This window comes from Nerophis lumbriciformis, linkage group LG30 (assembly GCF_033978685.3).
Source record: "Nerophis lumbriciformis linkage group LG30, RoL_Nlum_v2.1, whole genome shotgun sequence".
NCBI lineage: Eukaryota > Metazoa > Chordata > Actinopteri > Syngnathiformes > Syngnathidae > Nerophis > Nerophis lumbriciformis.
Genome location: NC_084577.2, coordinates 8,593,849 through 8,606,260, shown reverse-complemented (window position 1 = coordinate 8,606,260; position 12,412 = coordinate 8,593,849). Strand labels below are relative to the sequence as shown.

The 12,412-nt window shown below is 40.7% G+C and overlaps 1 protein-coding gene across 3 annotated transcripts in view; it reads right to left on the bottom strand.

Annotated features, from left to right (window-relative positions):
• Window positions 1-12,412, bottom strand: part of LOC133572642 (sorting nexin-19-like) — a 67,226-nt gene that overhangs the window by 34,610 nt on the left and 20,204 nt on the right. For all 3 annotated transcript variants that reach the window (XM_061925490.1, XM_061925489.1, XM_061925491.1), the window contains exons 5-8: window positions 12,186-12,384; window positions 11,281-11,381; window positions 11,068-11,187; window positions 5,542-5,651 (exon numbers count right to left, since the gene is read on the bottom strand). In XM_061925490.1, the coding sequence (XP_061781474.1) occupies window positions 5,542-5,651; window positions 11,068-11,187; window positions 11,281-11,381; window positions 12,186-12,384 (530 nt within the window). The remainder of the gene's footprint in view (window positions 1-5,541; window positions 5,652-11,067; window positions 11,188-11,280; window positions 11,382-12,185; window positions 12,385-12,412) is intronic.

Genomic DNA, 12,412 nt, shown 5'->3' with positions numbered 1-12,412 from the left:
TTTTCAAAAAGCAATTTTAATTGAACTAAGAAATGTATTTTCACCGGTTCACCGTGCGTGACTGCTCGCTGACTGCTCGCTGTTTCGAAAAAGCTAAGTATCGTTCTATTTGTGTGCTTTTAAATTGTTTTGCAGCTTTCTTTATTACTTTCTCAACATATTTAGTAGTACTATTTAACTTGCAAATCACCCGATCTCTGTCTCTCCACCCCTCCCGCAGCTAGCTAGCAGCTAGCTGCTAAGCTAACGAAGCTAGCGCAGAGAAAGGCGTCGCCGGGCGCCGGTCAGAAGGAGTCTACTCCTGCACACCGTGACCAGGACTTCTCGGAAGACAGCAGGAACTTCACTCGGTGACAGAAAACACCGTGAGTATGGCTTCCTGCGCGTCTTGCACCTTACTCACGGAGAGGCTGGCTCTGCTAGAGGGCCGTGTCCGCCAGTTAGAGCAGAGTAATCTCGTAACTTTAGATGTTGCGGACACATCTGCTAGCGTTAGCTGTAGCGAGCTAACTAGCCCAGCCTGTAGCAGTCCTAAGCGGCCTACAAGCTACGGTGTACCGGTTGAGACGCATAATAGATTTAGCTCTTTAGCTAGTCCTACACCCCAGTCTACCGGGCACCACACCTTAGTCATAGGGGACTCCATCACCCGAAACATAAAGCTTAGCAAACCAGCCACAATTAAGTGCATCCCGGGGGCCCGAGCACCTGACATTGAGGCTAATCTTAGGGAGCTAACTCGCAACAGGCCTAGTAAACACGTACGACAGGCTAATCGCACCACTAGTTATGCGAATATAGTTGTACACGTTGGCTCCAATGACACTTGAATGAGACAGTCAGAGATTACAAAGAGAAACATAGCCAGGACTTGTGATCTCGCTAGAAAGATGTCCAGGCATCGAGTAATTGTCTCTGGCCCCCTGCCTGCGAGAGGCAATGATGAGAGATATAGCAGATTAGTCTCGCTTAACAAGTGGCTGGCTAGCTTCTGTAGACAACAGGGACTAACGTTTATTGATAATTGGCCCTCTTTCTGGGGCAAACCAGGCTTGCTGATGAGGGACGGCCTTCACCCTAACCAGGAAGGCGCCATCATCCTGTCTAAGAATATAGACTACTGTTTAAGTCACATTTGACTAACTACACTAGAGCAAGCCCGGTCACAGGCAATTACAGAGCCTGCTAGTCCGGGTGAGGAGTCAGTTAAGCTAGAACTAGCCAGCGCCAGGCTGGATAATTCCTGTACGCATAGCAATTCTCTTAGAATAAGACACAACTCACATAATGTGTTTTCTGTTGTGAATGTGTTAGAGGTAGATATGCATTCTACTGAGGTGGCAAATCATGATGCGTTCAGTCTATCGCAGCATCAAGCAAACAATCTGAAAATTCCCGTCGTATCAATTCCTAGATATGGTCGAAACTATTTAAAGTGCACTACGTATAATAAACGCAACATTATTAATATTTCTACTACGGATAATTTAAACAAAAACTCGTCAAAACAGCCCAATACTTATAATATGGGCTTTTTAAACATAAGATCATTGTCTCCCAAAACGTTATTAGTTAATGAGGTCATTAGAGACAACAATCTTAACGTCATTGGTCTTAGCGAAACCTGGCTCAAACCAGACGAATTTTTTGCGCTAAATGAGGCATCTCCTCCTAACTATACGAATGCGCATATTGCCCGTCCCCTTAAAAGGGGTGGGGGGTTCGCACTAATATACAATGAAAACTTTAACCTTACCCCTAACCTAAATAATAAATACAAATCGTTTGAGGTGCTTACTATGAGGTCTGTCGCACCGCTGCCTCTCGATATGGCTGTTATCTACCGACCCCCAGGGCCCTACTCGGACTTTATTAATGAATTCTCAGAGTTCGTTGCTGATCTAGTGACGTACGCAGACAATATAATCATAATGGGGGACTTTAATATCCATATGAATACCCCATCGGACCCTCAGTGCGTGGCGCTCCAGACTATAATTGATAGCTGTGGTCTTACACAAATAATAAATGAACCTACGCATCGCAACGGCAATACGATAGATCTAGTGCTGGTCAGGGGTGTCACCACCTCCAAAGTTATGGTACTCCCGTATACTAAAGTAATGTCCGATCATTACCTTATAAAATTCGAAGTTCTGACTCATTGTCAACAAACTAATAATAATAATAACTGCTATAGCAGCCGCAACATTAATGCCGCCACAACGATGACTCTCGCTGACCTACTGCCTTCGGTAATGGCACCATTCCCAAATTATGTCGGCTCTATTGATAACCTCACTAACAACTTTGACAATGCCCTGCGCAAAACCATTGATAGTATAGCACCGCTAAAACAAAATAGGGCCCCTAAAAGGCGCACCCCATGGTTTACAGAGGAAACCAGAGCTCATAAATTATCATGTAGAAAGTTGGAACGCAAATGGCGCGCGACCAAGCTTGAGGTTTTCCATCAAGCATGGAGTGATAGTTTAATATCGTATAAACGCATGCTTACCTTAGCTAAAGCTAAATATTACTCAAATCTCATCCGCCTCAACAAAAACGACCCTAAATTTTTGTTTAGTACAGTAGCATCGCTAACCCAACAAGGGACTCCTCCCAATAGCTCCACCCACTCGGCAGATGACTTTATGAATTTCTTTAATAAGAAAATTGAACTCATTAGAAAGGAGATTAAAGACAACGCATCCCAGCTACAACTGGGTTCTATGAACACAGATACAACTGTATCTACGACGGATACTGCAATACAAAATAGTCTCTCTCTTTTTGATGAAATAACATTAGAGGAACTATTACAGCGTGTAAGTGGGATAAAACAAACAACATGTTTACTTGACCCACTTCCTGGGAAACTTATCAAGGAGCTTTTTGTATTATTAGGTCCATCAGTGCTAAATATTATAAACTTATCACTTTCCTCTGGCACTGTTCCCCTAGCATTCAAGAAAGCGGTTATTCATCCTCTGCTCAAAAGACCTAACCTTAATCCTGACCTCATGGTAAACTACCGACCGGTGTCCCACCTTCCCTTTATTTCGAAAATCCTCGAAAAAATTGTCGCACAGCAGCTAAATGAACACTTAGTGTCTAACAATCTCTGTGAACCTTTTCAATCCGGTTTCAGGGCAAATCACTCTACGGAGACAGCCCTCGCAAAAATGACTAATGATCTACTGCTAACGATGGATTCTGATGCGTCATCTATGTTGCTGCTTCTTGATCTTAGCGCTGCTTTCGATACCGTCGATCATATTTTATTAGAGCGTATCAAAACACGTATTGGTATGTCAGACTTAGCTTTGTCGTGGTTTAACTCTTATCTTACTGACAGGATGCAATGCGTCTCCCATAATAATGTGACCTCGGACTATGTTAAGGTAACGTGCGGAGTTCCTCAGGGTTCGGTTCTTGGCCCTGCACTCTTTAGTATTTACATGCTGCCGCTAGGCGACATCATACGCAAATACGGTGTTAGCTTTCATTGTTATGCTGATGACACCCAACTCTACATGCCCCTAAAGCTGACCAACACGCCGGATTGTAGTCAGCTGGAGGCGTGTCTTAATGAAATTAAACAATGGATGTCCGCTAACTTCTTGCAACTCAACGCCAAGAAAACGGAAATGCTGATTATCGGTCCTCCTAAACACCGACATTTATTAAATAATACCACCTTAACATTTGACAACCAAACAATTACACAAGGCGAATCAGTAAAGAATCTGGGTATTATCTTCGACCCAACTCTCTCGTTTGAGTCACACATTAAGAGTGTTACTAAAACGGCCTTCTTTCATCTCCGTAATATCGCTAAAATTCGTTCTATTTTATCCACTAGCGACGCTGAGATCATTATTCATGCGTTCGTTACGTCTCGTCTCGATTACTGTAACGTATTATTTTCGGGGCTCCCTATGTCTAGCATTAAAAAATTACAGTTGGTACAAAATGCGGCTGCTAGACTTTTGACAAGAACAAGAAAGTTTGATCATATTACGCCTATACTGGCTCACCTGCACTGGCTTCCTGTGCACTTAAGATGTGACTTTAAGGTTTTACTACTTACGTATAAAATACTACACGGTCTAGCTCCGTCCTATCTTGTCGATTGCATTGTACCATATGTCCCGGCAAGAAATCTGCGTTCAAAGAACTCCGGCTTATTAGTGATTCCCAGAGCCCAAAAAAAGTCTGCGGGCTATAGAGCGTTTTCTATTCGGGCTCCAGTACTATGGAATGCCCTCCCGGTAACAATTAGAGATGCTACCTCAGTAGAAGCATTTAAATCCCATCTTAAAACTCATTTGTATACTCTAGCCTTTAAATAGCCCCCCTGTTAGACCAGTTGATCTGCCGTTTCTTTTCTTTTCTCCTCTGCTCCCCTTTTCCTTGAGGGGGGGGGGGCACAGGTCCGGTGGCCATGGATGAAGTGCTGGCTGTCCAGAGTCGGGACCCGGGGTGGACCGCTCGCCTGTGCATCGGCAGGGAACATCTCTGCGCTGCTGACCCGTCTCCGCTCGGGATGGTGTCCTGCTGGCCCCACTATGGACTGGACTCTTACTATTATGTTGGATCCACTATGGACTGGACTCTCACAATATTATGTCAGACCCACTCGACATCCATTGCTTTCGGTCTCCCCTAGAGGGGGGGGGTTACCCACATATGCGGTCCTCTCCAAGGTTTCTCATAGTCATTCACATCGACGTCCCACTGGGGTGAGTTTTTCCTTGCCCGTATGTGGGCTTTGTACCGAGGATGTCGTTGTGGCTTGTGCAGCCCTTTGAGACACTTGTGATTTAGGGCTATATAAATAAAGATTGATTGATTGATTGATTGATTGATATTGGGTCATTCATGGATCCCACATCGTTGTGAATGTTGCTATTCAGTTCCTTGTTAGACACCAAGTTGTGGAAAAAGTAATTGAACAGCTGGACATGAGCATTCAAATGTTTAAGGGTGAAATTAAGATAACCTAAAAAATATGTTTAGATTATATTTTAGGCATTTTAGGTTCAATCTGAAATTTCACCCAGAAGCCAAATTTGCGTGATTCTCATTATTCAGAAAACATTTTCCGAAAATTTTTTTATATAAGCGTGTTAACATATAACATTTGGTAATCCGTATTAGCACCAAAGACAATGCTACAACTTTCTAAGCCTACAAGGTCTTCACTGGTAGTTCACCTTGTTTTACTTGGCCATAGCTTCTCTTTAGAAAGATGATCATTTGTAACAGGAGCAAATTCATACACTATTTGCTGATGAAAAAACATTAAACATGTCTGAAACCTAAAATGCAGGGGGTTTTCAAAGTGTGAAACACACTATATGACGTTAGGTTGTCAGGTGTAGTGATACAGCTTGAGAAAACCTTTTTATTTCAAACCTGCTAAGCTCAGTCGCCTTTAAGTTTTTAGTTCCTAATAGCCTAAACTGAGTCTTGGGTAAACTGAAAACTATTGAGTAAATCTCAACAATCCCCACCCTCGGGGTGAGAATCACATACTTGCTCTTTTTGTCCGTGATCACCTCGCCTTCATTTTCCTCAGTTGGGCTCTGGGGCTCGGAATGAGGAAAAGCGGTTTTCAGGGTGTCCACGATTGCATTCATCACAATCTGCATTAATATGACATCAATTACAGAGTAAACAATATTATTTATGAAAAAATACACCAAACAGTACAGTTCTTTGCATTCATCATATTTCTGCGCTTATGACACTTCAACACAATGGTAATGTAAATATTTTAATTGGATGTCACTTTGTAAAATGTCTAATCTAGTTTTAACATATTTAGTAGGGGTGTCCCGATAAAACTTTGACACTTCCGATATTGATCCGATACGATATCAGCATGAATCTTGTGAAGTGAATTATATTTATGTAGCGTTTTTTTCTCTTGAGATTCAAAGCGCTTTACATAGCAAAACCTATTATATACATCTTTAAGCTAAATTTAAACCAGTGTGGGTGGCACTGAGAACAGGTGTGTAAAGTGTCTTGCCCAAGGACGCAACGGCAGTGACTAGGATGGCTGAAGCTGGAATCTAACCTGAAACCCTTAAGTTGCTGGCACAGCCGCTCTACTAACTGAGCCACGCTGCATACATACTTTTATTATTTTGTAGTGTGGAATGTTAGAAAAGACTTGATCAAGGTAAATTACTCAAACGGGGAACAACGGTAGGTATGACATACTCTCACTATTTGCATTACCTGTCCGGAATGGATTTATGTGGTCTTTAAAGGGGACCTATAATGAATTTAGTCTTTTTTTAATAATAATTGTTACAATGTTGGATACTCACGTTAAACAAAGCTAAATCGTTAAATGTTCCAGCATTTGGCCGTGAACTGGCTCGCAGTTTTGGATGCATCTGTTTGCGAGGTTTTTGAGTATTTGGGACACTGAGGAATCTGTGACGTCACACATTGGCGGATGTACATATGTAGTCATTTTTGGACATATTGTATCGGGAAGCCTCCTCCTCTACTGAGCCGACCAGCTGAGACTGATCAGAATCAGAATCAGAAATACTCTACTAATCCCCGAGGGGAAATTAAAATTTTCAACACATGATGTTGCTGGAAATTAAAATTGTCAACACATGATGTTGCTAAAACTTAAATAAATGCCGTATTTTTCAGACCATAAGCCACACCGGGATATAAACTGCACCCACTGAATTTAAAATGGGTGGAAACACTTTTTTCTTATATTAGCCGCACTAGACTGTAGGCCGCAGATATATAACTTTTATATTTCCATAAAAAGATTTTGTACATTTTTATTTACATACCTTAATTGTTTCCAAACTGTGCCTGTAAGACGGCAGTACAACGGATGATCAAACAAAACAGAAAAGTCATTGATATCCTTATTCATTCTTTAGGAGATGAGTAAGATTTTCACCTTTTTTAATACGGTTCAAAATGTTTATCCAGACAATGCGGTACTATTAAATGTATATTTCTGCGTTTATTTGTCTACAACATTTGGGCTACTACAAAATTGGATTAGCCGCTGAACTCCAACGAGAAAAGAGCCGCCATCGCAACATTACCTATGATGCCAGTAACGCGTTACTCTACAATGACCATGTTTTTCAATAACAAGTAATCTAACGCGTTACTAACTCGAAACCAGTAATCAGATTAAAGTTACTTATCCAAAGTCACTGTGCGTTACTATTTTTGTCATTTTACTTAGCAAAAATATGTTTGCTCTCTTCTTGAGTCTCGAGGACTGACTGCATGATCGCCACAATTCACATTTTCAGCACGAGTTTAATTCAAAAAGCGGTGATCAGACCCAGGAGTGTACCAAATTGGTAAACAGAAAGTTACTTAAGGCCGCAAGATTTTTAGGGTGGCCGTGCCTTATTTTGAGTTTTGCTGTGTTAAGTGCTTTAGTTACTGTCCTGTGCTTTTATTTTGGTCCCGACAAAAAATGGTGGCCAATACTCAACTTAAATAGTGCTATTTGATGACACAAAACAAGTGCGGGGAACAGCGCTCAAAGGCAGGTGTCAAGTCGCTGCAGGGAAACACAAAAACTAAAGTGCCACCAAAACAAAAGCACAGGACAGGAACGACAGCACTAAACACAGGAAAACACTAACAAACTCAAAATAAGGCACGCCCTTGGGCAACAGGCGGAGACATAGGGGCCCCTAAATGTTTCATAAAAACAATAAATAAATGTTCTCTCATTCAAAACAATTATCTATATATTTTGTCTTAATCTTTGCTCATAATAATGAATCAAAAATCATAATAGATTTGAAATTGTCTCTTGTAATGGACCATTCCATATTAATGGCATGTGCAGACTTGAATCAGGGAGATCAAAATATATTTTTATGAAAATGAAGCAGAATTAACCAAGTAAAGCGGACAAGAGAAAAATAAAAAGTTTTTAATAGAACTATCCACGGTGTCAACCTTTTTCTCAGTGACACTGAATTGTATGTGCTCTGCAGCGGTGTAGGATGCAGAAATGATGAGAAGAGTGACGTGTTTAATCGCAAATATTGGAGTATTTTGTGCTCGAAATGGTAAACTATACCAGATGTTGATTGTTGTTCCTATCAATTACAGTAAAAGTTGGGATAGGTGATAATTGTGCAGTAATGTGCAGCTCGCGTGGTAGTAACAACATGGTAAATTATACATTATTTTTGTTATGTGGCGAGCTCCAGTGACTAGTTTTGCGTTGGGACCCCAAATATGCCCGTGATCAGACCATAATTATCTACTATGACAAAGCAATGATTTCAATTGGAATATGTTCAGGTAATGAAAAGTTAATGAAAATGATTGTGGGTCCTTCATTGAGTCTGCATTAGAGATGCGCGGTTTGCGGACACAACCGCGGAGTCCGCGGATTATCCGCGGATCGGGCGGATGAAATTTAAAAAAATAAGATTTTATCCGCTCGCGGGTCGGGTCGGGCGGATTAATTAGATTTTTTTTTTTTTTTTTTTTTGCGGGTGGCAGTTAAACCAATTGGGAAATATATATACATAGTTAAATGTTGTTACCCACATACGAAAAACGAGCAGGCACCTGCAGCATATGCCACAACAGAAGAAAAAAAAAAAAAGAGATGGACACTTTTACGGAGCGGAGGGACGCCTCGCCGGGGTCCGGGACCGAGGCTCCTTCCCCCGAGAGGGCCCCACCGGGAGCCGTAGCTGAGGCGATCCGCGAGAAGGGCCCGACGCACGTCCAGGGTCACTACCGCGCCCACCGCACCGACACCCCGCCTCGTCCGCTTTCGCCGCGGCCGGCGTCACGCGCAGCAGGTAAGCACCTTACCTGCCCGCCACCCCCGTGGCCGGGGGCTCGTAACATGGGTCACTCCGCGCGCTCCGCCCGCGTAGCTTACCTGCTTGCTCGCAAAATGATTATTAGCATTCAGACAGGTTAAAATGTTGCTAAAACCATCACTTTTCTATCAGTCACAGTGACTTTTCAAAACAAAAATATTACAGCAAAAATCATATGGGTTGATTGACATGTTTATTCTGTAAGCTAACTTCAATAGTTTGAAATTATTTTGACAGTTAATGCCAGTTATCCTGTCAACCTTTCACAAGACTTCAATTTGTTAATTGAAAGTATAAATAGTAAAAACACTTTTAACAGTATGTCGTGCTGTGAAATACAGCCGACAGGATGGCGCACCAAACACAAAGCAAGGCCATGCTGCAGGAGAACAAAGGACTTCTTTCATTTAAGGTTTGTGATAAACCATCAAACTCATTCGTTAAAAGGACTCTATAGTAATATAAAGCGAATTTTTCTGGACATTATCATGCAAGAAAAGTTTATTTTTGGGATCGCGATCACCGCGTAATGATTTTTAAAGGTTGCATTACATTATTAACTGTCCCATGTGATCAGCCAGTGCGATTGGAAGTCCATGCTCAATTATTGCCTCCGTAAATAAAACTTCGGCATTTATCACATCCAAAGAATCTGTTTGGGCGACGAAAAACGTTGAAAGTTTTCCACTTGTATCGCTAGCAACGGCATTAGACTTGTGTTTTTTTGTCCCAACGTGGTCTTTTACATCGCTAATTCCTCCGTGTCCGATCGAAAAATCTTGTCTGCACAAGGTGCAATTCGCGTAGTTTTCACCCTTTTTTTTTTTTTTTAATTAATATTAGATATATAACAACGGGCGGATGGCGGGCGGATGCAGTTCTGATCAAACGTTACATCGGGTGGATGGCGGATGGTTGACGACTTTCTGCCGCGGTTGCGGATGAAATAAATTGCCTATCCGCGCATCTCTAGTCTGCATCTATTGTTTGGCAGCACTATTACTTATAAATTATTACAACAACTTATTATTCTGTATTATAATTACTATTACTTACTTCTGCTACAGTTCAAAAATTCCATAGCGTCCAATTTAAAGAGGATGTAAAAATACATACACATTATTTTTGACTTTTTGTCAGCTAAAGATAAAGAGTATAAAGGTTTGTTCTACACTCTGTGCTGGCAACAAAATTAAACTAACAATCTAACTTGTAAATAATACAGCATTCGATAAGGTAACTAAGTTACTCTTTAAAGGTATAGTCAGTAATCGGATTACTTTTTTTAAAGTGACTGACAAAACTCGACATTACTACTTGGTTTAAGGAAACATAAGAGAAGGCCAGATAAAGTATTATTTTCATCTAATCTTGGCATGCACATAATATCACTGACCTGCAACATGCAGTGACATAGATGCTGATAAAATCAGCATTTTTTTAAGCAGTGCTGTATCGATCGGAGTAGGCAGGTATACCTAATGTTGTGACTGGGTGAATCTATTTTTACACCAAAATTTACACCAAAGTATATCCAATACATATTAAACCAGAAGGAGGTGTTTTAAGTATAGATATAAAATCATCAGAGGTCCGCTTTATGCTGAAATAGAGTGGTAATTGATTTTTAAAGAGATACCTATTGGCCAGCATTTAGCTCATGACGCAGTAAGTTAAATGATGCAGACACGTTTGTAACTGAATACTTTCTAATATGCTTCCGCCTTTGAGACTTTGTAACTGCAACTATAATTATTTAATACTTGTTTGTATTGACAAATGTCGTGTTTTAGATTGCGATATTGTTCAATTAAGGACATGTATTACATTTGTCTAGCTTGTGTGTTATTGTGTGCTTAAATGTTGTGTAGCTGCTAGCTCCTATTAGCCTATAGCCCACAGTGTTCACTAAAATTCAAGAAAAGACCAACCTTGTGGAGGACATTTAGCTGTTAAATGGCTGTTGCGCTAGTAAATGCACTGCAGTACTGTTTGCATCGAAGCGCTTATATCGAAGGTTTTAGATGCAAGCCGATATAATTGCATACTTGGTTTTTTTGCTGATAACGAACCAATATTTGATATCAAATCTAGACACCCTATAATTTAGATATAAGATTACACATTTTTGTTTCTAGAATAATTACAATTACTACTTAAACGCTTGACTTATTTAATGAAAATATGACCAGTGACTAACCTTGTCAATGCGTGACACAATAAAAGGTTTTTTGACAAAGGCAATCCGGGCATCTGTATTCAGAGCCAGAAACTCTTGCATCTGTTCACTGTTGGCTATTTCGGGTATAGCACAGAGATGCTGAAAAAAACAATTGAAAAATGTCTGTGAATAAAAGTACATTAAGCCTACAAGAAAGTAAGTCATTTTATAAAAAGTAAATTAATTATGCACCTTGAGATAGGTCTCAAGCATTCCTTTCCTAGCCTCGATCTTATCACTGTCCATGTTTCCAAATGGCATATCTGGAAATATTTTCTTTGGACCCTTTACACCTTCAAAATATTGAAATATTGAATATTGGTTCAAATACTTAACATAAACAAAATACAAGTATTATGAATATAGTTTCATCTGCAATCTAGGAACAAAAAGAATCCTTTAGACACTCCAGCATAACATTGTTTGCCTTATTGCCGTTCTTTTCTAAAATAATTTGATCTTTGCACCCTTCTTTTTGAAACTTTGATTTATAAAAAGTAAAGTAAAATTAAAGAAAAACTTAAGAGTCAAGAAGCAATACACTGTATTTGCACTGAGTAATTATTCTGGTTCTTGTGCAAAAAAACAGGAGGTACTCGATCGACATCAAAGTAGAGCCACTGCTCCTTCCCATCTCTCCTGGATGCCTCCTGGACGCCTTCCTGGTGAGGTGTTACTGGCATGCACAGCCAGGTGACCTAGGACACCCTGGAGGGGTTATGTTCCACAGCTGGCCTGGAAATGCCTTGAATGGAACTTGAAGAGGTGGCTTCCCTACTGAGGTCAACCCGGACCCGAATAAGCAAAAGAAAATGGATGATTTACTAAAAACTATAGGAAATGTATAAACTTTGCAAATAAAAATAATTAATAGTGGACATTTTGGAAAGACAGGGTGTACATGCCCCTGGTGGAATCTCCCCGGGCAAAGGGGTCTTTGGTATTTCGCCCTTCCCCCCTACCTGACAGAAAATTTGAACGCCTATTGATGACGTGAACGCGCAAAACCAAGGAGGGAGGTCACAAAAAGAGGAGGAGGTATTCAGATTGAGCCTAAGATATAACTTGACAAGATACATTAATAAATCCAAACCTACCTTTGATTAATTTCTTTAGGTCTGTTTTCTCTTCCACTCGTGTTTGGAGGTTAAGAAATTCACTGTATCGCCTGTTGACCATGTGATAGGCCACAGGCTGAATAGAAGAAGAGCTTTCGAAACCTATATGCAATGTGTTGCCATCCTCAGAGCATGGTTGGATGTGCCCAGGGGTTTCACAACAAATCGCTGTCTCATACTGAAAGTCAACACAACAAAACAAATTG